This window comes from Danio rerio, chromosome 22, assembly GCF_049306965.1.
Source record: "Danio rerio strain Tuebingen ecotype United States chromosome 22, GRCz12tu, whole genome shotgun sequence".
Lineage (NCBI taxonomy): Eukaryota > Metazoa > Chordata > Actinopteri > Cypriniformes > Danionidae > Danio > Danio rerio.
In genome coordinates this window covers 6,513,272-6,541,029 of record NC_133197.1, presented here as the reverse complement: position 1 = coordinate 6,541,029, position 27,758 = coordinate 6,513,272, and the positions used below count along the sequence as shown (strand labels likewise).

The 27,758-nt window shown below is 33.4% G+C and overlaps 4 protein-coding genes across 11 annotated transcripts in view; 2 read left to right on the top strand and 2 right to left on the bottom strand.

Moving 5' to 3' along the window:
• The first annotated feature begins 461 nt into the window (after nucleotides 1-461).
• Nucleotides 462-5,751, top strand: si:ch211-274k16.9. Of its 2 annotated transcripts, none has more exons than XM_068216405.2 (5): nucleotides 462-719; nucleotides 1,452-1,769; nucleotides 2,822-3,157; nucleotides 3,422-3,608; nucleotides 4,085-5,751. In XM_068216405.2, exons 1-5 carry the CDS (start codon nucleotides 668-670, stop codon nucleotides 4,173-4,175), a joined length of 984 nt encoding a protein of 327 aa, XP_068072506.1. In that variant the 5' UTR covers nucleotides 462-667; the 3' UTR covers nucleotides 4,176-5,751. The 2 variants fall into 2 exon arrangements, 1 of the variants encoding a protein (XP_068072506.1); XR_012397679.1 differs by lacking the exon at nucleotides 4,085-5,751 and adding an exon at nucleotides 3,820-3,968 and having other exon boundaries at nucleotides 483-719; nucleotides 3,422-3,703.
• A 1,069-nt stretch (nucleotides 5,752-6,820) lies between these two features.
• si:ch211-274k16.2 overlaps nucleotides 6,821-27,758 on the top strand; it is a 71,338-nt gene continuing 50,400 nt past the window's right edge. For 3 of the 7 annotated variants that reach the window (XR_012397678.1, XM_073937131.1, XM_073937128.1), the window contains exons 1-4: nucleotides 6,821-6,984; nucleotides 14,822-15,176; nucleotides 15,295-15,403; nucleotides 23,665-23,773. The gene's annotated coding sequence lies outside the window, so the exon portion shown is untranslated. Of the gene's footprint in view, nucleotides 6,985-14,821; nucleotides 15,177-15,294; nucleotides 15,404-15,623; nucleotides 15,708-23,664; nucleotides 23,774-27,758 lie in introns of all 7 variants that reach the window. The other 4 variants (XM_073937129.1, XM_021469536.3, XM_073937130.1 and 1 more) reach the window with 2 other exon arrangements.
• On the bottom strand, nucleotides 11,280-16,915 carry si:rp71-1i20.1. Its single transcript, XM_073937141.1, has 5 exons — nucleotides 16,811-16,915; nucleotides 16,417-16,728; nucleotides 15,263-15,732; nucleotides 14,527-14,591; nucleotides 11,280-12,681 (listed from the first exon to the last, which is right to left on the bottom strand). The coding sequence occupies exons 1-3, from the start codon at nucleotides 16,854-16,856 to the stop codon at nucleotides 15,350-15,352; spliced, it is 741 nt and encodes a 246-aa protein (XP_073793242.1). The 5' UTR covers nucleotides 16,857-16,915; the 3' UTR covers nucleotides 11,280-12,681; nucleotides 14,527-14,591; nucleotides 15,263-15,349.
• Nucleotides 23,766-25,449, bottom strand: LOC141380150 (SLAM family member 5-like). Its single transcript, XM_073937142.1, has 3 exons — nucleotides 25,198-25,449; nucleotides 24,807-25,118; nucleotides 23,766-24,105 (listed from the first exon to the last, which is right to left on the bottom strand). Exons 1-3 carry the CDS (start codon nucleotides 25,241-25,243, stop codon nucleotides 23,798-23,800), a joined length of 666 nt encoding a protein of 221 aa, XP_073793243.1. The 5' UTR covers nucleotides 25,244-25,449; the 3' UTR covers nucleotides 23,766-23,797.

Below are 27,758 nucleotides of genomic sequence, written 5' to 3'. Positions count from 1 at the left end.
ACCAAATTCTGGGTGCTTGCCTCTAATAATTACCTGCAGAGGTAACAGTTGTTAAACATTTAGACTCGTGTTCAGTTTTGCCCCAGTACCAGTGAAAAAAAAAACATTCAAATATTCTGTTGTTTTTGTTATAAAGATAACAGTGAGAAACTACTTGCTTATAAAACAAAAATAAGTGATGTGTTGCACTTCAGTCAATAACGTGTTTAGCACAAAAGTTGTTAGCATACAAAAATGTAAAAAACCTATTACCTATGAAATGTTCTGCCTTTGTACTTTGTTTTCTTTGTTTGCTCATTACTACACCCGTAGACAGCGCTAAAGTTCAACATCTTCACGTAGTAACACTGTCTTGACTAGAGCGGTTGACATTTGTCCTGGGAGCACTGTACCAATGTGGCGGCGCTATTGACGCATGCTCAGGGTCCCTATGCGATATCTAGTGTATATATCAATGAACGGAAAGTAATTGCTTTACAGTCATCTGATGGGCGGTCCTTATCTGTCCACTGGTCAAACTAAGTTCTCAAAGACCTTTAGTCTGAAATGGCTACGCGAGACTACTGGTTAATGTTCCCCTTATATTGACAAAACTGCTTCGTAGCCTTAACTAAGTGAATCTCTTTTATAATTTGGAATATGCTTCCTGTGGGGAGGAGTCGTTAAAATGATACATGTCTTTAATTTGCTCGTAGGGACCTTGATTTTACTCGTTCACGGTAAGTCTTAAACTTGTTTGATATCATTTGTAGTGATTAGTTGATGTTAGTGACCACTAGATGGCCGTATTACTAAGATACAGGTAGCAGATGCAGTATAGCAAAATGTCAGAGAAAGGAAACTAAGTGCTGAAGTTGTGGAAACAATAATGGATTTACGTCATTTCATTCATTTAATCTCTTTAAATAAACTTTAAGAATTTACTTGAACACCACATCATTATTTACATCACACCATAAAACCATACCTGTTTTGAGACATGTTCGGATTTATGGTTTTTAACATGCCACTAATAAAAGAATAAAAGATACCTAGTAAATGAACGAATCAGCAAATAAATAAAATTACAATAGAAACCCATTATAGCACAAGCTGGACCCTCATTGCAAATATGTTTTGCTACATATCCTCACAATTAATTATTTCAATGTGCATTTTAGTGCAGCGAAATATGCTGCTTTTAATATTTTAGCTGTAGCAGAAGGTTACAAGTGATTGCCAAATTATGACTCAATTGGAAAGAAAATAGCTTGATATGACATGTATAAGATCATCTTTGAGACTCCTGAATCTTTGTCTTAAAAATAAATGTATAAATCAGTGATGTTCTCCTGCTGTTTGTTGGCGTATTACATTATGAAACTAGTCATTATATACTTACAGTCTTGTTGATATTGTGATGCACTATTGTATATTTTTCTTTGGCTTATGTTGACTGTATCTTTTTTTAGGTTTGACTTTTACAGATATTGTGTCGTTGTCAGTAATGAAAGGAGATTCAGTCAATCTATGCACTGGTGTTCAAACAAACCAGCAAGAAGACGTTACATGGTATTTTAATGGTATTCACATTGCACAGATCAATGGGGATGTCAGTTTTAGCTGTACTGATGTTCAGTGTAATGAAGGCACTGAGAAATTCAGAGACAGACTGAAGCTGGACGTTCAGACTGGATCTCTGACCATCATGAACATCAACACAACACACTCTGGAAAATATCATCTGGTCAACAGCAACGGGGAAAAGATCTTTAATGTGACTGTCCATGGTGAGTTATTCATGAATATTTATTTAAGCCAGTTATCACAGAGTAAAGCCTGATTTATGAGCAGCTGTTGTATAAGACTGAAAGTCTTTATTGTGCAAAAAACAATCAGCTGGGTCAATTGGCATTTCTGTGTGGAGTTTGCATGTTCTCCCTATGTGGTTTCTCTCCTCTGAGTGCTCCAATTTCCTCCACAGTCCAAAGACGTGCTATAGGTGAATTGAACAAGCTAAATTGTCCGTAGTGTATGTGTGTGAATACATACACTGGATAAGTTGGCGGTTCATTCCGCTGTGGCAACTTCTGATTAATAAAGGGACTAAGCTGAAAAGAAAATGAATGAATGAATGTTACAAACATTGATCTGAGCTGTAATAATTTACTAGGTGTAACATTCCAACGCTTCTTACTAGTAATAGAATTTCAGACATATGATTTTACGACTTTAAAAGTTAAACTTTAAAAGAAATCAGATATTAGCTTTTTAGCCGTAAATGCTGCAGACCTGTCTAATGCAAATCCAGACTTAAGCTCACTTACTATGAATGTTTAACCACTATGTCCCAATGTTCAAGCGATGTTCTAAAGATGGCTAAATTAGATTTATGATAAAAAAAATGATTTCGACTGTATTTTATTTATTAATGAGTAATGTGTCTATTGCGTGAGTGTGCAAAATTATCCCTTCACAGTTTTTCAGATCAACCAAAAATCTGTTGATTGCATTTTGGTGGAATCTTAGAGCTCTAAGGTTCTCGTCTCATTCTCGTCTGGCCTTCAAAGCTTTGCTGCTTATGGAGGATGAGGGAGCTCTCAGATTTCACCAAAAATATCTTAATCTGTGTTCTGAAGATGAATGAATGACTCAGGGGTTTGAAGCGACAGAAGGGTGAGTAATTAAAAAACATAGTTTTTATTTTTGGGTTAACTAACCTTTTAACCCAATCAGGACTACATCATCTATCTCTATTTCTGTTCTACAAAACCTATTGAAACTTAAATATATCAGTCTTTGCATTTCAAAATAACCAATAGAATATTGCTTTGTGTTTTAGATGATCCTGCTGGTCATCAAGATGATGTCAAGGAAAATGAAGGACAGTCTGTTACTTTTCGTCCTGCTGTAATAAGAAAACTAAATGATGTGCTGACATGGTATTTCCTTAACATTCTCATTGCTGAGATCACTGTAAATCAGAGTCAGATCTGCAGAGATGTTCAGTGTAAAGAGAGATTCACAGACCGACTGAAACTCCAGAGTGAATCCGGATCTCTAACCATCATGAACATCAGAATCACAGACTCTGGAGAATATACACTAGTGATTTTCACCAGCAGCAACAAACACTTCAGCATCACCAGAGAGAAGAGATTCACTCTTACTGTCATTTGTGAGTATTTTATTCTTTTCCTTAAATCTACCTGTGAAATAAAAAAATGTTCACTGTGTTTTAAGTTTAACCCCAAAATAGTTAGGTTGTAGAGTATTAGCTTTGACCCAACCATCTAACTTACAAAAACTTAATGACAAATGTAATAAGGTAAAATTAATATCGTACATCAAAGCAGAAAAGTGTGAATGTGAGTCAAAGCTAATGTTAAACGCTAAATGGAAGATCCCTCACTGTCTGATAATAATGATGGTTTCTCTTCAGCTCTTCGACGTTCACATCTGACTGGAGGTGCTGTAGCAGGAATAGTTGTTTCTGTTCTGCTGGTTGTTGCTTTGGTTGTTGCTGCTGTGATTTACAGGCGTCGCCTACTCAGACCAGCACCACCACCACCACCACCATCATTATCTCGAAACCATTCAGAACGCAGAGAGAACCTTATAATTCCAAGGTGACAATACATTTATGTAGGAAGTTACCTTAATATAGTGATGGCTTTACAAAACTGAAGCATCAAGGCTTTCGTCTCAGCTGCATTGCAATCAGGTTCATTAATCAAAGCTTTTCAATGCAATGTGACATCCTGTGGTCATAAGCTTATATTTCATGTACCAAACTGATCTGTTTACCTTGACCAGCTGGTTTCACTTTTGCTTCTGCAGGCGATACTCCTTTATTTTTTTTATTTTTTTATTTTGTAATTTAAAACAAAAATGAACATTGCCTCAGTCCATACACTGAAAATGTGAAGTACAACACAAAGTCAGGAAATACATTTGTAGGAAGTGCTCTTTTTATCTTCACTTAAAATGTAAGATGTTAATAAGTTTTAGATTAAGCAGCTTTAGTACAGAAACACAATTTCAAGATTTTTTGAAGCTTTACAATTTAATTTTTTGTTTTACCTTTTGTGAATTTTTATTACAGGGAACAGATGATATCGCTCAGAGGATCTCTAGAGGTTCTTAAATCAGACTCAGTCTGCCAACTAAATAATGAACCATCACTTCAACACTGAAATAAAGACTTAAGAGAATAAGATCATGAAGAAACTCAGTGATAAATGAGCTGATACTGAGTGGAAGGAGATTTGGATCAGTTGGATCAACTTTCACTGCTGCAGTGGGAAGGTGAACAAACAGAGCTTCAGCTCTCTGTGCTTAACATATTGTTAGTGGGACAATTACTCAACCCGAAGCCCTATGGGCAGCTTTAATACACTCCGTACAGGATGCTTGGTGCCTGGAGAGGGGTTTGGATGCAGACCTGGTGCAGTGCAATCTGAGCTGCATCCAATGCTTTTTAATGCGCTCACCTAACCCCACCCCTAACCCTACCCATCACAGGGATGTCACTCACTCCATTAAGTGTTAAGTGTTAATCTCAGCTTACATCATAAAGGCAGCATCCAGATACTATCGGGTGCCTGCACCAAATTGGTTACTAATGCAGAAGGTTACCTTGCAGAATACATTAATGTGAATTATAAGCCCGGTGTATCTGAATATCTTCAAAAGTTGCTGCTACCTCACAATACAATGTGTTAGATACATCCCACCTCCACGGTCCATGGTAAGTGGGCTTGACGAACTCTCTGTCTCTCAAAAAAAAAAACCACTCCCTCCTCCTTACTCTAGCCCTTAATTCTCTCAGCACAAACTGTTATTTTGTATAATCAGCTCTTCTTGTGTGTATTGCCTCTTCTTGCTGAAGGCTCAATCTTTAATTGTAAGTCACTTCACACAAAAGCATCTGCTAAAATGTAAATGTTAGATCACCCAAAAATGAAACTTCAGTTATTAATTACTCACCCTTATGTTGTTTCAAACCCCTGAAATCTCCATCTATCTTTAAAACACAAGTGATGTGAAAAACAAATCTGGGTATGACAAGGTTTTATATTACTCTCTAAATAACATTATTTTCAGTTTGCATGGTCTGGTTACCTCTGGTCACCTTTATCTATATCCAGGGGAATCTTTTAGATAACGGCTCAGTTTGAGTGCAGAAATAGTATGTCATAAACACATGAAAAAGCCATCAATTCTACTCCATTATCATTTTACTGTTCATTTGGAAACGCAACTCTTAGATATTCATTTACTCTGTTTAATTAAATGTAGTCAACAACCTTTATATACAAGCATTTGCAGCATTTCTGATTTACATGATTGTCTGTAATATGTCACATGTCATTTAAGGAAATGTGGTGAACTTTTTAAATGATTTACCATCAAGATCCATGCAATTCATACTAAAGTTGGTGCGAAAGAAGATATTTGTTGTGTGAAATGCAACATTCGTGTTAATGTATTCAACGTGTATTGAATTTTGCAACTATTTATGAACTGTCACAATCGCACAATAGCAAAACGGATCACTACTTTGAGATTTTACTATTATTGAACTGTGGCGACATCTACTGGTCATAACTGTGAATAGCAGGTCAAACCATTATATGCACTGGTGGTTTCACTTTCATTATCTTCACATTAGTTTTTTGTTACGATAAAAGTAGTATAACGTTATAAAAATACTTTCCTGGCTAACCAAGCATAAAGTAATAATATTCTGGAAAACAAAAATTATCCTCGTTATTATTATTATTATTATTATTAATTGTTTTACTTTATAATCATTAAACGTGTAAATTTTGATATTTTCATGTTGTTAACTGTAGTACACTGCAACAGTTGGTATTTATTATTATTATTATTATTATTAAAAAATAATATTATTACTATTTTGGCTAAAAAGATTAAAAATAAGACTAAAACATTTGAATTAGCTATAAAAAAATCTATTACTCTAAAGTTAATTTAAAGCTTCTGATTTGTACATTTATGGTTTTACTACGAATATTATTTAAAATGAAATCAGGTTTAGTACAGGGACCAAAATAAATGCATATGTTTGACAAACTACAAATGAGAACACATGATTAAACGTTTTGTTTATCAGTCCTCATGTTTGTTGTTTTACATCTTATGAATTTTCCAACACACAAAAAAAGATGCTGATAATCCTAATAATATTTATTTGAGGGACATGAGAGCTTCACTAATCTTAGACTGCCAATAAAACAATAACATCACTTTAGAAAGAGAGACTGAAGAGTGCTCGGTGCTAAATAAGCTGATTCTCCTCTCAGGGTTTTGATATAAACTTTAATTATGCTTATTTGTTGTCTTGTTTTCATATATATATATATATATATATATATATATATATATATATATATATATATATATATATATATATATATATATATATATATATATATATATATATATATATCATTTTATTATTTTTTGTAATTCTTTTATGTAAAAAACCCGAGTTTTCATTGGCCTAAAGAAGAAAATAAGTGCCACTATTTATTTTAAAGTAGCCTACTGTACATTTTTTATATTAATGTCATACTAGGATACAAATGCTATTCACAGTATGAGGTGTTTCTACTGATATTGTTGCTGATACTAGAAGAGATTACTCTCTTTAACAACAGACACCCACCTCGCTATAAACCTCTCTGAATCAAATTAGTTTCAGCGGATATATACCGTCGGTCCAGAATATTGGTGACACCGCAAGGATGTTTGTGACAGCTAATCAGATCAAGGGGGCGGGGTTTATTAACAGACGCTGAGCTCAAGCGAGGCCAATGCACGATGACGTACTGGAGATTTTGCTCTTGAATAACGAGGTAAACAATAAAGTAAGCTTGCTCGGAATTCTACAAACTGCAGAAAAACATCCTGCTCAAAGTTAGACATCTCATAATCCATCACCGAATAGTTTGACGCACTGAAACTGGTAAAACGCAGGTAAAACCCATTTTTGTTTACTTCAGTGTGTTGTGTTTTATTATATTTAGTGACAGATTTTATGACTTGAACCTGAGCAAGTTTTGTGCCAGACCACCAGTCACAAATAACAAGTTTAATGACTATTTAAATGTTCTGTTAATCAATATAGTAGCCTAAATGTGTGTGTACAATCGTTTTAGGACAACTTTATAGCAGGTTTTGATCTACTTCAAATGTTCACTATTGTTTATCTCCTTCACTTTTATCACATGCACCTCGATCAGGTGAACACTATTTCCTGTCTATCTGGTCTATCTATCAATAACTATTGTTGGAGGTCCAAGATATTCATTCATAATTTTGTTCCACTGTACCAGCTTTGGGGTATTTGGAAATTTTGAAATGTATTTCATTTAATATGGACAATGCTCATTTATCAACAGTAAAACTGTAAGTAAGCCAGAGTTAGCCACAAGGGCTAATTTTCATCTGTTGCCCCCTGCCAGATTTTAAAAGGCAACCTAAATAATAATAATTTGTAAGACCCCTTAAATCAATAGGAAGTGTGTTCCAGAAAAGACTGGCTCTAACTGAGAAGACTGACCATGCAAAAGTTGTACGTGTAAACAACACAGCACAGTCTCCCCTGGTAACAGATCGTGTTGCTTGACCAATATTATTCTTGTCACAAACTCACATAATGGAGGTGAAGCACATCCATTTAATATTTCAAAGAGAAAACTGAAGCCATTGTGTTTGGGAACAGAGACGAGGTTCTCAAGGTGAATGCATACCTTGGCTCTAAAGGTCAAACGACAAAAAAATAAGGTCAAGAATCTTGGTGTGACTCTGGAGTCAGATCTGAGTTTCAACAGTCATGTCAAAGCAGTCAGTAAATCAGCATACTATCATCTCAAAAATATATCAAGAATCAGATGCTTTGTTTCCAGTGAAGACTTAGAAAAACTTGTTCATGCTTTTATCAGCAGCAGGGTGGATTACTGTAATGGTCTCATCACTGGCCTTCCCAAAAAGACAGTCAGACAGTTACAGCTCATCCAGAACGCTGCAGCCAGAATTCTGACCAGAAGCAGGAAATCAGAGCACATCACACCGGTCCTCAGGTCTCTACACTGGCTGCCAGTTACATTCAGAATAGATTTTAAAGTATTATTACTGGTCTATAAATCACTAAATGGCCTAGGACCTCAATACATTACAGACATGTTCACTGAATACAAACCTAACAGATCACTCAGATCTTTAGGATCATATAAACTAGAAGTTCCAAGAGTTCAGTCAAAGCAGGGTGAATCGGCTTTTATCCACTATGCCCCTCGCTGCTGGAATCAGCTTCCAGAAATGATCAGATGTGCTCCAACATTAGGCACATTCAAATCAAGACTGAAAACACATCTGTTTAGCTGTGCCTTTACTGAATGAGCACTGTGCTACGTCCGACAGATCGCACTATTATGTTTTTCATTTTCTTTTTCATTCTTTTATAGCCTATTTTAACTCATTTTAATTTGTTTTTATCTGTTTTTAATAATTTTTATTATCTGCATTTTATGTTCCTAAACTTGTCTTTTTTTATTCCTGTTTATGTAAAGCACTTTGAATTGCCACTGTGTATGAAATGTGCTATATAAATAAACTTGCCTTGCCTTTTAAAAATCATACAAGCATCAGCCAAATATTCATATTATCAAAGCTCAATAAATAATGTTTTTGTATTACATTACAATGATGATACCTCATAGCTTTCTGATCAAATACTTTAAGTGTCTGTTTATAAAGTGATTTAACTGATTTTAAAACTCTTTACACTCTCAGAAAAAAAGGTACACAGTGGTACAAATAATGTTCCTTGAGGGCCAGTTTTGTACCTTTGTAAAAGTTGTACCTTATATGGTACAGAAAAGACCTCTTATGATACTGTTCTATACCTTTTATGGTACAATTCAAGTGAAGGTACATAATTGTTCTCATAAGAAGGTACACTCTCAGAAATAAAGGTACAGGAGCTGTCACTGGGGCGGTACCTTTTCAAACGGTACATATTTGTACCTGAAGGGTCCGTAATGGTACTTCAGAGGTACTTTTTAGGTACATTTGGGTACTAATATGTATCTTTTGAAAAGGTACTGCCCCAGTGACAGCTGGGAATGCACATATTTCTGAGAATGCACATAAGAGTTGGACAACTCCTTCTTTGTTACAATATCTATGAAAATATTACTGGAAAGGCAAAGTGATTTATGAATAATTTCCATATTAAAACATGAATCATAAACTCATAAACAATAATTATTAAGTTCTATAATGCGATAATACAAAACAACTGGTAAAACATTTGTATCTTTGATGAAGGTACATTTTGGTTTCCCATGGTAAAAATCATGTTCTTAAAGGTACAAACTGCAATGGTACAAATTTGTTTCTTTGTCTTAAGGTACAATTCTGTTCCATAAAAAGGTACTGCCCCAGTGACAAGGGTTTGTACCTTCTTTGGTTCAACATTGTACCATTTTTTTTCCGAGAGTGTAGCGTGTGACCAACTAGTAAGACAATATGTAATATGAGAAAAAATCATGAAGTGCATAAAAAGTTTTGCTGCTTCATTAGTCAAGTGTAAGGTCGTATATGCCTGAAGTTGGACAGATTAAATTTAACACCACACTGTTGAATAACAGTCATTGCCATATTTCCATTGATAAAGTAATTCATTTGTAGGATTTACGGTAAGAATTGGATCAGGTGCAGACATGTAGCAGTATTTATCTAGAATAAAAACGTGAGCTGAGACTCATAATTTTACCTAATTAGATTTTTTATACTTTTTAATTTGTTTTTCTGAATATGATTAAGCACATCTGTCGCAAAACAGTTCACAGCCTTATCTCAGTTTTTATTAAAATCAGAAGTTGCTAGTAATTTAGATCCTCTACAGTTTGCCTACAGGCATGGCAGAGGTACTGAAGATGCAGTTAATAGTATTTTGCACTTGATTCTTAAGCACTTAAACAATCCTAAAGCTTATGCTCGACTGCTTTTTATTGATTTTAGTTCCGCTTTTAATATGATCCAACCACATTTGTTAATTGAAAAGATGGAACAGTTGAATATAAACCCATGCATATGCAAATGGTATTTCTCATTTTTAACAAACAGAACTCAGGTTGGAAAGGTAAAAAATATCCGTTCAGATGAAAAGAACCGTAGCACTGGGGTTCCACAAGGCTGTGTCAGTTTGCCTATTCTTTTTACAAATGAATGTTCAAGTAAGCATTCACAGAATTTTATTTTTAATTACTCTGATGACACAGCCACACTAAGTTTACTTTATGAGAATGATGATATTGGTGTTATCTAACAGTCAGAAATTAGTCAGTTCGTTGAGTGGTGTGATAGAAATAGGCTAAAAATAAATACTAAGAAAACAGTAGAGATGGTATTTGACCCAAAGTGTATAGGTGACCATCGTCTAGTGGTTGTACATGACCATTCTATTACTTAGTCAGAAACCTTTAAGTACTTGGGCATTCATATCGACAGTTCTTTCACATGGAAAACACACATTGAGTGGGTTTGTTCTCGTTTACACCAGAGATTGTATTTTTTACGGAGGTTGCGTCTTTTTGGAGTCAACAAGAAGCTCATGATGTTGTTTTACAAAGCAGTTCTGGAAAGCATTGTCAGGTATGGCACCACAATGTGGTTTGGCAACCTAACTGTTAAGTGTAAATCTAAACTGATGCATCTCTTAAAGACGGCAAGGAAAATTGTCGGGCACGATGAATATTTTAATCCTCAAGTTTTATATGAGAACTGTGTCCTCAATCGGGTGGAAAGGGTTGTAAACGATCCAACTCATTTTTTGTTTCCCCAGTACGAACTGCTTCCCTCTGGTAGAAGATATAGAGTCCCAAAGTGTAGGTTAAACCGCTATAAGAAATCCTTTGTACCTGTGTCAGTGGGTTTAGTTAATAACAGTATATCTTAATTAGCATTATAAATTTTGTAATTGTTGTATTTTCTATTGTTTTTTATTGCTTGTTTTATTGAGTGTCTGCAGCAATATGGTGATGCCCATAACAAATCTCTTGTCAAGGACAATAACGTTTTATTACTACTTTACTTTTTCATTGTATGTATTACCTTAAGCAGCACTATGCTTTTAAAAAGAAATTGTTTCTCGACAAAATAGACTACATGAAAGCAAAATAATTCCACACATCCATCAGATATCAGCCTGACAGGCAATGTTGGAATATCTCAACATTATGTTCAACAAAAAGGTCAGGGGAGGATTTTCTTCAATGTCAAAAATATCAGTAATTTATTAGATACAAATGAATAAATCAATAAACAGAGCTCTGGGTCACATTACACCAGTGCAATACAAGAATTACATTCAGGAGTTTCACAACAACTCTGCATTTCCCTGACTCCAGTATTTATACACAACTGATATTAACAGGTGGGGTTTTGTTGGAATTCATCACAATTATTCTTCAGTACTCTGGCGGTCACATTTCTCTTACTGCAAACTGCTCTGTGCACATAAGCTGACATTATTATAAGATAAGGCATTATCTGCAGCATTCTGTCTTCACACCTTTTAGCACATCTCATTGTATGGGAAAGCTAAATGAGAAATGAAAGTTATTTTCAGATTTTGATGTCACCAACGGCAGGAAGCAAAAATGCTTTATTATTATGCCAACACTCAGAAAAGAAGCTTGGTTAATATATCACTAGGCAAAACATATTTCTACAAAGAATAAAATAGACAAAAATAATGAAAAAATGCATTCATTCTTTTCCCAACAGCAAACACAAGTATAGCAACCATAAATTAAACATGGCATATATTCTTACACTCTCAGAAATACGCAGGCTACGCGAGCTGTCACTGGGGTGGTACCATTACAAAAGGTACACAGTTGTACCTGAATGGTCCATATTGGTACTCCAAAAGTATATAATAGTACCTAAAATTTTAAGAGGAACACTTTTGTATGTTTTATGTACTAATGTGTACCATTGAGGTATTATTATGGACCTTTTAGGTACCACCCCAGTGACAGATCACATACCTTTTTTTTCTGAGAGTGTATACAATGATTCTTAGACATTGACAGAAAGTTAGATCAAACAGCATGAGTTAATCAGCAGTATCGGAACGTTTTTGAGCAGGGATGGAAAAACCAACCACATTTTCACACATACACACTTTCATATACAGACATCACACCTTCACAAGCTCATGCAAAGGCTGTTTATCCAGCTGAACAAACCATATGTCAATATAGACTTAAACACAATAACTGAGAACTGCTTTTTACACCATTTAGTGAATATTTTACACATACATTTACATTTTTCATCAATGCACCTTAGTTGAAACACTTTGTTTTCTGAGTCTATCAAAATAGTAGGTCATATATTAAGGTAATCTGTTAAAGTCATTGTTTTAAAAGGACCACGGGTACTTTCTTTGTCATGTTTTAAAAACCAGAAGACTTTCCTGATTCTACATCTCGCCAATCCCAAAACTCAACTATAGACTCCAAAGATCTTTATATCTCAACCAGTATCTCCAATATTGCTATAGTTTTTTTTTTTGGCTCTCATGAAAATCATCACACTGTTTGTTCATCTTCATCTCGTGACTGGAGAATACAGCACCTGCTCCTGCTCTCTACTGTTCTGTAAAAACAACACAACAAAATAGATTTGTTCATCTAAAATGCTTCCTGATTAGCTTTAGATACAGAATAAAATCTATTTTAGACAATCTGTAAACATTTTATTTATTTATTCATAAATCATGTAATCTTCCTTGTTCAACATTCACACTGTGTTGTGATTTGACACTCTATTCCTATTTCTAAACTCCACAAACATAAACATTTTTTTACAAACCCGAATCTTAGCAATAAAAGTTGTATTTGCTGAATTTCTGACAATTTTGCTGACATTCACACTTGCAAAGTATTTTATGCACACTTGCAAATGCTAACACAGGAAATGCTAGGTGCTAAAGTGTGGGTGTTTAGACAGACCCTTGCCTCTATTCAGTCACTCAAAGCATATATAGGACAAATGTCACCTTTAGGGGCTCCTTTAGGTAGTTTGAGGCCCCTTTGCTAAAGCTATACAGTGGGCCACCAACCCCCCGTACACAAGACTCAGAATGAGTAGACTATCAAAAAAATATATAGCTTAAAGGGGCTAATAAATTTGACCATAAAATGGTTTAAAAAAAAAGAAAAAGTTTTCTTTTTTTTTTTTTTTGGCTTGAATAAAAGCAGTTTAAAAAATTTTTTAAAGCCATTTTTACGGTCAATATTGTTAGCCCTTTAAGCTATATATTTTCCTGATAGTCTACAGAACAAACCACTGTTATACAATAACTTGCCTAATTACCCCAGCCTGCCTAGTTAACCTAATTATCCTAGTTAAGCATTTAAATGTCACTTAAATGTCACAAAAATATCTAGTCAAATATTCTTTACTGTCATCATGGCAAACATAAAATAATTCAGTTATTATTAGAGATGAATTATTAAAACGATTTTGTTCAAAAATGTGCTGAAAAAAATCTTTTCTCTGTTAAACAAAAATTGGGGAAAAAATAAACAGGGGGGCTAATAATTCAGGGAGGCTCATAATTCTGATTTTAACTGTGTGTGTGTATATGTTCATTGTAAAGCACTTAGATCAGTTACAATTGTGTTGAAATCTTGCTTTATAAATATCCTTGCCATAATGATCTGCTTGATTAAACGTCTCTTGGCTCAATCATAACATGAATATTTGCTAAATTTGTCCAATTCCTTTCTTTGTTTTTTACAGCTTTATTAAAATGTAATTTTAACTCTTTAAACTTAATATTAATACTAATTTTTTGCACATTCATAAATCAGCAGAACATATAAAGGGCTCTGAGTGAGAAAAGCAGTGTCTTCAGGAAAACTCTCAAATGCTCAGTCAAATAGAGCTAAATTTTGTGACTAAGTAAAATAAATAGGACTGAGTAAAGCTGATTTGATCAAGGATACCACATTAGTGTGAAATTTTAAAACACTTTGTGACAGCAGATTATTTTTGTTGCTTGTTTTGTTTAGGTTGAGTGTCTTTCTAAGTTTCATCTATGTGATAATTGTGCTAACATTAATGCTGATATGTAGTAATAAAAATAATATTATTAAATTAATTATATATATATATATATATATATATATATATATATATATATATATATATATATATATATATATATATATATATATATATATATATATTATAATATTATTAAAATTAATAAAAATAGTAATAATAATAATGCTGTTGCTAGTTATCTCATTCAAAGTTTTTTAAATGTAAAATTTTTGTTCACTTCTTAATTTTACTTTGCAGTCACTAATTACTTTAAAATACAGTCTGTGTTGTGATGTTGTGCAACAAGCATTTCCAAGGCTTTTATAAATATCATTAATCATGCTTATTTCTATGTCTGTGTCAGATTAATATATAGACAAATTCTCTTACCGATTTATGTACGCGGCTTTTGGTGATCTCCGACAGCACATAAGTGACCTCTGCTACAATCTCAACTGTTTGAACAATAAAATAAAAATCATTGTAATTTACTGCTATCAAAATGAAAGTATTAATGCACACATTTCAGTAACAGACATTTAAAAACTCGACATTACCATTTTTAACATTCTTATTTAACTTTACATTATGCCATATATTTAAATGACAGGATATGACATTTTATCTATGTATGTTTAGAATAGGTGATATTGCTTTATACATTGATTTATTCTTTTTTTTTCAGCTTAGTCCATTTGTTATTCGGGGGTCGCCACAGCGGAATGAACCGCCAACATATCCAGCATATGTTTTATGCAGCGGATGCCCTTCGAGATGCAACCTATCACTGGGAAACACGTATACACACTCATTCACACACATACACTACGGACAATTTAGCTTGTCCAATTCACCTGTACCGCATGTCTTTGGACTTGTAGGGGAAACCGGAGCACCCGGAGGAAACCCACCCCAACACGGGGAGAACATGCAAACTCCACACAGAAACGCCAACTGACCCAGCTGAGGCTCAAACCAGCGACCTTCTTGCTGTTAGGCGATTGTGCTACCCACTGTGCCACCGTGATGCCCCTGATATGGTTTTAAATTGACTTAAATGTTTTGATTATATTTATTTATAATACTTCTTCATAATACCAGTTTTTTTTAAGTAGGTGATACTTGCCTTCTTGATCTGTTTTTCTGTGTTTCCTGCAGATGCAGAAAATCCAGACTGCAGAAATAACCAACACAGATTCAGCAGCAGTAGAAATCAACAGTAGCGGAGATCCAGCGTCTGAAGGACCTGAAGGAGACCATTATTACTGTAAGAGCATTTCTGCTTTAAACATGTTGGTGCTATCATACCTTCACATGTCTGACAGTGTTTAGTTATGTTGAGCTGTGTGGTCTGGTTGCTGATGGGGTTGTTGATCACACAGCTGTAGGTGTTTTTATCCTGATATTCCACCTCCAGAGGTAGAGAGAGACTGATGCTGAGATCAGACACACTGATGCTGGACAATACACTGTTTCCTTTGTACCAGGAGAGACTCACAGCGCTCACATTCACCACTGAACACACCACTGAACAATTATACTGCGATGGAGAACACTGAGAAGAGCTGAAGGTGAGGACAGGAACAGGCAGACGAGCTGAAACATTAGAGAATAAAGAGACACCAACATAATTTTTACTTTTTGGGTAAACAATATGAGGGTTAATTAACTTTACGTGTTAAAAAGCCGAAAAGAAGAAAAGTTTTAAAACAGCCTTACAAAAAATTTTGAGTTTATTCTTGATTATTTCCTTTCTTTCTTTTCTTTTAATCCTTAAATCCGTTTACAAGGTAAATCAATATTTTTCTGAAAAACAAATTAGAGCACTTTGATATTATCATATGTTGCATGTGTGTATATATTGTGTACTTTATTTAGATAATTTTAAAGGCGTTCTTTTTTTTTTTTTTTCTTCAAAATGTTTGTTTTTGCACACTCAGACTCAAGATACACAACTATTTGAAAATCTAAACCAAACATTGTCATTTCCTAACAATCCAAATCCATAAATCATTGTAAAAGCATATTTATTCAGCTTTCAGATGTTGTTTTGACTAAAACTATGACTGGTTTTGTGGTTTTCTGCTTTGGTAGCTTATAATGTATTGGTATTTCAAGTTGTGCACTGATAACTCTAGATTTCTTTGTGTTTGTGAATATTGGCCTCTTATTTAAATCATGCTGATGAAGCTTAAATTTATTACTGTGTTAAAAATTCTTTTAATAAAACATGACAGTTAGATCAGCACTGATCAGTCACAAATGATGAGCTCTACTCACCATAGACAGAAACACTGAATGTTTTTATTGTCCGATTAATTCCAGTTATCAGGAGTATATAATCTCCAGCATGTTCAGATCTGATGTTCATGATGGTCAGAGATCCAGTTTGATTGTCCAGCTTCAGTCTGTCTCTGAATCTCCCATCAGGGCCATCATACGTGGAGAAGTTTTGCCTCTTTATTTTAATTTTAACGATGATCGAGTTTTCAGCTCCAAATGTCCATCGTATGTCATCTTTAGATATTTGAGTATCAGTGTTTAGAGTGACTGAATCTCCCTCCGTCACTGACACAGACTCGCCAAACACACCTGGAAAACATTCAGATTATAAACAGTTTAAGGCTTCAGTTTGAGGCTTCTCTCTGTGTGAAATAAAACATATTAAACTTACCAGCTAAACGCCACCAGCACAAGCATAAAGCAAACATGCAAAACATTTTCTCCAGACGCTCAGTAAAGGAGTGGTCTTTAAAAAAAAAGAAAGGACAAACCCTTCTAAAAAACATGACTCCACCCACAAGAGTTTGACCCTCCCATTGGGTGAAGTAAATACTCTATTTTTAGGAATGATGTATGGTTAAATACTAATGCTAGTTTGGTTCTTTATTTTAAATCTGTTAATAGTCTCAAATTTAACATTCAAATCAGGGTTTCTGCTGGTTCCTTTAAATCAAAGTTTTGAGATGGATTATAGGTGATTGGGTGCCTGATCGGGTAGCTTTACTTAAACATGGAAATTAAGACCTGTTTAAAACGGTTTAAGACCTACAAAACAATAGTTTAGGGAATTTAAGACGTTTTAAGGAATAACATTTTGTTTTTGAAGTTGAATACATTTTAGGGCCCCATGGACACCCTGATAAATGTTTTAAAACAATAAGGCAACTGCTTTCGAAAAAGTGGTTGGGTAGACATATGGGATGTTGTAGTTTCATTCTAAATTGTGGCTTGTTGATTTAAAAATGTTGTGTAAGTAATAAGGCTTCTCTATATATAAAATATTAAAACTTACTAATTAAACACCACAATATATTATTTGATCTCTGACACTTTATTTTCTTTAAACTATAAGGCAAACACTTTTGAAAAATAGTTTAAAAAAAAGAATTAAAAACTTAGAACATTGTGTAAATATTACAATTTTAAAAGTGTGGCTTATTATTAACTTTTTAGAGGTGAAATCAATAAATATTTGCTATTAGGAAATATTGCCTGTTGTCTCTCATTGTGATTCTAGCAGCTTAAAATGTCAAACAGCAGCCTGTGGTCGGGGTTCTTCAGAGATGTGGTCTGATGGCAGTTTTGTATGTGAGGGTGATGGGCTTTTCTACATGTGTGTGTTAGGGGAAATGGTTGGGAAATGCGCTTGCAAAACTGAACTCAAACCTTCATAAAGTCAAATCTGAAAGCCAGGTTAAACTTAACTAAGCAGACTGACCATGATTTATATAGTTAATATGACAGTGAAATCTTGGAAATATTTGTAAGTTTAGCTAATTATGATTTTCCTGAACAACGACTGTGATAATCTGTTCAGATTCTGCATTAACAAGTAAATAATGCAGAGAAAATCAGTCTAAGATAGTCATGGTAAAACATTTGAAAACTGTAGCATATGCACTACATGTTGTAAGGCTAGAGGGCGCTCTAGTTCTTCTTATATATGTTATACATTGCCCCTGAAGAAGTCTGGCTGTGTGTGCTTTTCTTTAGGGAAAAAAAAATCATACGTGTTTTCCATACAGCGGTCATCTCTGTGTGTTACTCATGTTATATTAAGAATAAAAATATAACAGAAACCCTATTGAATTTCATTGTTTTCTGCATCAGGACATTATACAAAAAAATATTGGCTAAGGTCTTACAATTTGAACGAAGGTGTCAACAAGCTTGGCCCCCCATCGGTATCCTAAATTTGAGATTAAGAAACATTTGTATTTTTACCAAAAGTGCAGAATAAATAAACAGCAAAAACTGCATTACTACCAAAAATGCATTTGTATTTAACCAGGCTGATCACCTGAGCAAACTACTATTTTACAAACTATTACATAAACAACACAATTCAAGACATCTTAACTCATCATTTCTTTAAACTTTAGTGAATTTTATTACAGAGAACAGATGACATGCCTATGAGTGACACAGGAGCTTCTTAAGTCAGACTCAGCTTGCCAACTGAAGATAGAGAGACTAAAGAGAATAAGGTAATGAAGAAACTCAGTGCTAAATGGTCCAGCAGAGTAAACCACGTGTCAATAGAGACATTTCCACACCTTTTAGCAAACAGATATGTCAAACTTTTTCATTAATGTACCTCAGTTGAAACGCTATGTTTTCTGAGTCTATCAAAATAATTGGCCATATTTTTAAGTAATATGTTAAAATTCTTGTTTTAAAAAGACAACGGGTACTTTCTTTGTCATGTTTTAAAAACCAGAAGACTTTCTTTATTCTACATCTCTCGCCAATCCCAAAACTCAACCATAGACTCCAATAATCTTGATATCTCTACTAATATCTCCAATATTCATATAGATTTTGGCTCTCAAGAAAGTCATCACACAGTTTGTTCATCTTCATCTTGTGACTGGAGCATACAGCACCCGCTCCTGCTCTCTACTGTTCTGTAAAAACAACACAACAAAATAGATTTGTTCATCTAAAATGCTTCCTGATTATTTACATACAGAATAAGAAACAATTTTAGAACAACATGTGAACATTTATTTATTTATTAATAAATTATGTAATCTTCCTTGTTCAAAATTCAATTCCACACTATACTGCTATTTTACACTCTATTCCTAAACTTCACAAACATAAATCAATTTTACAAACCCAAAACTCAGCAATCAAAGTTGTATTTGCTGGGTTGTGGGGTAAGACACACTTTTAAAGCGTGTCACACACACTTGCAATGCTCGTGCCAACTAACATGGGAAATGTTAGGTGCTAAAGTGTGGGTGTTTAGACAGACCCTTGCCTCTATTAAGTCACATATATAGGACAAATGTCACCTTTAGGGGCTCCTTTAGGTAGTTTGAGGCCCCTTTGCTAAAGCTTTACTGTGGGCCACCAACCCCCGCACACAAGCTCCTCATCAAAATCAGAATGAGCTTTATTTGCCAAGTGTGTGCAAGGAACACAGGATACATACAGTTCATACATGCATATCACATCAAACAAGTGGAAATAATTGTGTATATAAAAACAAAATCAAACATGGAGAGTCTCAAAAACCCTTTTGTATGAGGAACAAAAGGTAAAGAAGCTGTACGGGTGCTGATATTACTTAAATATATCACCGATATCTGCTAATCAGATTCGAGAACCAGACAGAACTGTTTTATATGTATATACATAAACACACACACATACAGTTGAAGTCAGAATTATTAGCCCCCCTTCTTCTTTTTAATATTTCCCAAATGATGTTTAACAGAACAAGGAAATTTTCACAGTATGTCTGATAATATTTTATTTCTTCTGGAGAAAGTATTATTTGTTTATTTCTGCTAGAATAAAAGCAGTTTTAATTTTTTAAACCCCATTTTAAAGACAAAATTATTAGCCCCTTTAGGCAAATTTATTTTTCAATAGTCTACAGAACAAACCATCGTTAAACAATAACTTGCCTAATTACCCTAACCTGCCTAGTTAACCTAATTAACCTAGTTAAGCCTTGAAATGTCTCTTTAAGCTGTATAGAAGTGCCTTGAAGAATATCTAGTCATATATTACTGACTGTCATCATGGCAGAGATAAAATAAATTAGTTATTAGAGATGAGTTAATAAAACTAATATGATTAGAAATGGGTTGAAGAAATCTGCTCTCGGTTAAACAGAAATTGGGGAAAAAAATAAACGGGGATAATCATTCAAATATAAATATATATATATATATATATATATATATATATATATATATATATATATATATATATATATATATATATATATATATATATATATATATATATATATATATATATACATATATATATATATATATATATATATATATATATATATATATATATATATATATATATATATATATATATATATATATACATATATATATATATATATATATATATATACATATATATATATATATATATATATATATATATATATATATATATACATATATATACATATATACATATATAAACATATATACATATATATATATATATATATATATATTTATATATATATATATATATATATATATATATATATATATATATATATATATATATATATATATATATAAACATATATACATATATATATATATATATATATATATATATATATATATATATATATATATATATATATATATATATATATATATATATATATATATATAAGTATTTACAATTAAACAAACAATATAAATATATACTACAATACACCACAGTGTGCTACAAGAAAAACTAAGAAACTAAGTGGGTCTACAGTATTTATTAGTGTATCAGGTCACTATAGTTAACAATTACAAGGTTCTATTTGACATTTTTGTCTAAATTGAGTTATTGACATACTCTTATTAAATGACAAATTATTTACATTATGCAATGTTTTTTTTTTATAAGTTGTTTACATTTTAAGACTTTTTTTAAACAACAAATGTTACACTCATACAGTTTGCTATGAAATGCAAAAACTTGAAGCTCAATATCTCAAAATCATTCAGAACACAGAGAGAACCTTATAATTCCAAGGTGACGATTTATTGACCGAGTTGTAAATACTGTAATACATAGAGTATAATACACTTTACCATAGTTCTATTACTATACCTGACTGTTAGACTCGGAAAACAATAAAACAATCTTTATTTAATTTGAATTGTTTTCTTTATTGGATTGATCTATGTTATTATATATTTTTGGCAGAAGCACTGTATATTGCAGAATGTAAAAATATCACAATCTTTTAGTCAATATCGGGCAGTCCTAGTGTCAAATGAACTGAACTTCCAATCTGTCAGTCACCAGTCGGCTATAAACACGCTAGATCATGACCTGATCTGTCTTCAAGTGATTTTTGCTAATTATTGAAAATGAATTATTATTATTATTATTATTATTATTATTATTATTATTATTATTATTATTATTATTGTTGTTGTTGTTGTTGTTATTATTATTATTATTATTATTATTATTATTATTATTATTATTATTATTATTATGTGCTATCAGTAGCCGCATCCCCTGTAATCCTGTGCATTAATGTGCCTCTGGGTAAACGCTCAATACCAAAAGCTAAATTTAAAGCTAAACAAATGCGAAATGTCACTTAAATCGTCTGTTTGTCATGAAATATGTTGTGCCCTACTTTTTAAATTATATCTATGTTGTAAAGCACTTGGATCTATGTGTTTGTGTTAAACTCTTGCGCTACAAATATCCTTGCTTAATTATATGCTTTATTACACATCTCTTGGTTCAATTATCACATGAGTCTTTGCTAAATTTTTATCTAATTCTTTTCTTTGTTTTTAATTTTGATGTACATTATGAAGTTCACAGCTTTATTAAAATACAATTTAACTTTTTAACCATAATCTTAATACTTTTTCTTTTCTTTTTTTATATAAAGGAGCTTTTTGGTTTAAGCGAGCGGGTCTGAGTGAGAAAAGCAGAATCTTAAAGGAAATTCTCAAATGCTCAGATGAGTAGAGCTGAAATTTACGACTACATACAATAATTAGGAGTAAAGCTGGTTTGATCAAGGAAACCACAATACAGTGAAATTTTAAAGACTTTGTGGCAGCAGATCTTTTGTATTTTTCTGTTGTTTTATCCTGCATTTTATATTTCTGTTGTGTCTTTTGTTTCATCCATGTGATAATGGTGCTAACACTGACGCTGACGTAGTAGTAATCTTAATAATAATTTAAAAATAATGCTAACAATAATGCTAACATGCTGTTGCTAGTTATCTGAATCAAGACCTTAATATAATTTAAAATGTATTTTTTAATACACTTTTTATTTTTACTTTAATTACGTTAAGGTTTTTATGCAATGCAAGTGTTTTTTTCTTTTATGATTCTCATTTATTATGCTGTTGTGTGTGACGGGTATATAGATATATGACAGAGACAAATATAGATATAGACCAAACATAAGTGCACATTTATCTATGACTAACTGCTAACATGCCACAAAGACTCTAATCATAAATAAAGAATAATCCCTTACCGATTTTTGTGTGCAGCTTTTGTTAAACTCCGACTCCTCATAAGTGACCTCGGTTAGAATCTCAACTGTTTGAACAATAAAAAAAAAATCATTGTAACTTAGTGCTGTCAAAATGAAAGTTTTAATGCTCACATTTCATTAACGGTTTAATTACCAATTTATTTAACTCGACATTAGGCCATATGTTGACACGCTGTAAGGGAACCGATGGTTTTAACCCAAAAATGACCAGTCTGTCAGATAAAAAAGTGCCGGAGTCAGCGATTCAATTAAAAATAAAGTTCACTGAAGATAGTTTGCAGTTTCATCAGCAGAGGCCAGCTTCAACACTCTCATAGAGTTTGTAGGACGCTCTCTTCTATTTCTTAATTTCTGTGGAGACTGAGCAGGATACTTCATTTTTCAGTCAAATTTGTAACCTAGTTTAACACCAAGAGATTAAGCAGCAAGAGATTGAGACGGCAATCTCACCAACAGCATGACGAATCTGCAAACCATCCTTAAGATGTGCAAACTGTCCAACCCCGCTCAATCCAGTTATAGGGTCATATTTTTCTCGGGATTGTTTCTGGTGCATTGTTGATCAATCAACCTCATCCTGATGTTTTTAAAGTATTTTATCTGACCTCTACTATCTAATGGATACCTATTATAATGTTATTTGTATTTAATTATTTCATTCCCTAATAAACTAATCTACTCCGAGATGGGCATGCCCTTGTCTAGTGAAGCAGATAGCCATGGTGGAACTATAACACTCTCTTAGTTAATTTAGTCACTACTAAATACAAAAACCAGTCCAGGTTTTATCCCCGAGAATGTTTTCAAGCCTCTTACAACACGGTATTACATTCTAGATATATGCATAGGGTAGGATTATAGCTGTGTATGATATTAATTGTGGCTTTTAATTTACAAAAAATATTTCTGTTATATTTTATAATATTTTTTATTTAATTATTTTTTTTAAGTAGGTGACACTTGCCATCTTGATCGGTTTTTCTGTGTTTCCTGCAGATGTATGAGATCCTGACTGCACAAATAATCAGCAGAGATCCAGCAGCAGCAGAAATCAACACTAGCTGAGATCCTGAGTCTGGAGGACCTGAAGGAGACCATTATTACTGTATGTGAAATTCTACTCAAACTCTTATTTTGGTGCTACCTTACCTAAACATGGTTGACAGAGCTGAGTGATGTTGAGTTGTGTGGTCTGGTTGCTGATGGGGTTGTTGATCACACAGCTGTAGGTGTTGTTATCCTGATATTCCACCTCCAGAGGTAGAGAGAGACTGATGCTGAGATCAGACACACTGATGTTGGACAATACACTGTTTCCTTTGTACCAGGAGAGACTCACAGCACTCACATTCATCACTGAACACACCACTGAACAATTATACTGGGATGAAGAACACTGAGAAGAGCTGCAGATGAGGACAGGAACAGGCAGACGAGCTGAAAAACACCAGAGAATAGCGAGACACCAACATTATTTGTACCTTTTAGGTAAACAATATAAGGGTTAATTAACTTTATGTGGTAAAAAAGCCTAAAAGAAGAAAAGTTTTAAAACAGCTTTACAAAAAAAAAAAAATTGAGTTTTTTCCTGATTATTTCCTTTCTTTCTTTTCTTTTAATCCTTAAATCAGTTTTAAAGCTCATTTCTGTTTACAAGATAATTCAATATTTTTTCTGAAAAACAAATTAGAGAACTTTGATATTATCATATGTTGCATTTGTGTATATATTGTGTACTTTATTTAGATAATTTTAAAGGTTTTTTTCTTCAAAATGTTTGTTTTTGCACACTCAGACTCGAGATACACAACTATTTGAAAATCTAAACCAAACAACGTCATTTCCTAACAATCCAAATCCATAAATCACTGTATTTAAAGCGTATTTATTCAGCTTTCAGATGTTGTTTTGACTAATACTATGACTGGTTTTGTGGTTTTCTGCTTTGGTAGCTTATAATGTATTAGTATTTAAAGTTGTGCACAGAAAACTCTAGATTACATTGTGTTTGTGAATATTGGCCACTTATTTACATCCTGCTGATGAAGCTTAACTTTAGTACTGTGTTAAATATTCTTTTAATAAAATATGACAGTTTGATCAGTACTGATCAATCACAAATGATGAGCTCTACTCACCATAGACAGAAACACTGAAGGTTTTTATTATCAGTTTTGCTCCATTGATCAGCACTTTATAATCTCCAGCATGTTCAGATCTGATGTTCATGATGGTCAGAGATCCAGTTTGATTGTCCAGCTTCAGTCTGTCTCTGAATCTCCTATCAGGACCATAATAAATGGAGAGATTTTGCTTCTTTATTTTAATGTTAGCGATGATCGAGTTTTCAGCTCCAAATGTCCATAGTATGTCATCTTTAGATATTTGAGTATCAGTGTGTAAAGTGAGTGAATCTCCCTCCATCACTGACACAGACTCGCCAAACACACCTGGAAAACATTGAGATTATAGACAGTTTAAGCTTCAGTTTGAGGCTTCTCTCTGTATAAAATGAAACATTAAACTCACAGATTAAACGCCACCAGCACAAACTTAAAGCAAACATGCCAAACATTTTCGCCAGACGTTCAGTGAAGGAGTGATGTAAAAAAAAGAAAAGAAAAATCCTTCTGAAAACATGACTCCGCCCACAAGGGAGTTTGACCCTCCTATTGGGTGAAATAAATACTCTATTTTTAGGAATGAAATATGGTTACACTAATGCTAGTTTGGTTCTTTACTTTAAAACAGTAAATAGTACAAAAATTAACACATAAATCAGGGTTTCTGCAGGTGTCTTCAAATCAAATTTAAGACTTTTTAAGACCCCTTTAAGACTATTATGAGTGACTTATACAGAGCTAAACACTAAGGAATTTTTCCGATGGCCTGGTTACTTCTGTAAATAGTTTTTGTATTAATGGAAGATCATGTACATGGATGCGTTGCTTTAGTTTTCATTCCCTGGTTCAGGAATTTAATTTGGAGTATTATTTGCTGTAAAAATGTCTAACAGCTGTTGTGAATTATATCTTTTTGCAATAAATTATATATATATATATATATATATATATATATATATATATATATATATATATATATATATATATATATATCACTTTCTTTTCTTTTATGTAGTAAGGCAAACACTTTTGAAAAGCAGTTGGAGTAGAAATATAGAACATTGTGTAAAATTACAATTTCTAAAGTGTGGCTTATTAATTAACTTTTTAAAGATGATCTTAATAAATATTTACTATTAGGGAAAATTCTCTGCTGTGTCTAAATGTGATTCTAGCAGCTTAAAATGTGTCAAACTGCAACCTGCCGTGGGTTGTGGTCTGATGGCAGTTTTGTAGGTGAGAGTGATGGGCTTTTTGTGCACGTGTGTTTGGTTTGTAGGGGAAATGGTTGTTCATGTCTTTGTGCTTATGAACCTCACAGTTTATGCTCTCAATAAACAGTCAAATCTGAAAGCCAGGTTAAACTTGACTAAGCAGATTGACCATTTTAGTTGAATTATATTGAATACAACAGTGAAATATTCAAACAATCTTGGAAATTTTTGCATGCTTAGCAAATTATACTTTCTCCAATCAACGACAGTGGCAGTCTGTTCAGATTCTGCATTAACAAGCAGATAATGCACAGAAAATCTCAGTCTAGAAATACTAGTCATGTTAAAACAGTTGGAAACTGTAGTGAAGGGATGTCCAAACTCGGTCCTGGGGGGCCAGTATCCAGAAGAGTTTAGCTCCAACCCTAATCAAACACACCTGAACTACTTAATCAAGCTGTTAGATATATAGAAACTTCCTGGCAGGTGTGTTGAAGCAAGTTAGAGAGAAACTCTCTAGGACACAGGCCCTCCAAGACTGAGTTTAGACACCCCTGCTAGTGTATGCACAACGTGTTGTAAGGCTAGAGGGCGCTCTAGTTCTCCTTATACAGTATATGCAATACATTGTGATACATTGTACCTGAATAAGTCTGTCTGTGTATGCTTTCATTCATTTATTTTCCTTCGGCTTAGTCCCTTTATTCATTAAAGGTCGCCACAGCGGAATGAACCTACTGTACACTTTCTTTTTAGTGAAAAAAAAAATCGTAAGTGTTTCAATACAGGGAGTGTCTAGGTGTGTTACTCATGTTATGTTAAGGATAAAAATATAACAGAACCCCTGTGGAATTTCATTGTTTTCTGCATCAGGACATAATATAAAAAATATGGTCCTTGGCAGGTCTTAAAATTTGGAGGGAGGTGTCAACAAGCCTGCCCCCCATTGGTATTCTAAATTTGGGAATAAAAAACGTCTGTATTTTTTACCAAAAGTGCAGAATAATTGAACATTGAAAACTGTATTATTATCAAAAAAGAACGATCACCTGGGGTAACATAACTATTATTTCACACTGTCAGAGGAGTAGCTAATTTGTACAAATACATACTACAGTACATCATTCATTCATTTTTTTTCGGCTTAGCCTTTTTATTCATCATGGGTCACCACCGCGGAATGATACGCCAATTTATCCAGCATGTGTTTTATGCAGCGGATGCCCTTCTAGCCATAACCTTGCACTGTGAAACACCCATACACTCTTGCATTCCCATACATTCACCATGAACAATTTAGTTTATTTATTTTAATTTTATTAATTCGAACTAGCGACCTTCTTGCTGTGAGGCGACAGCACTACCCACTGTGCCACCATGATCATTCATATTAAAAACATTCCCCAAAATGCTACCCCTCAATGTGGGATGAGCAAAATGTACAAAAATGTATGAATGAGAGAATAAGACTAAAAATTTATATGAATTAGCCACTGAATTTGCAAGTTAAGAACTGGCCTGAAACTGCATTGACTTGAGCAGACTGACCAGCACGTGTTCGTTTTAAACCGCATCTCTCCTATATGTGCAATAATTAAATAATCTAAATAGTCATGTATTTATGTGTTGTTGTTGTTTTAAGACAAATGAAGGTGTAGTCTAGCAGTGCTTTGTTAAATTGCAGTACTTCTCTATTTTATAAAATCTGAAATTACACTTGCTGATTATTTACATTTACACTATTTAGACATTC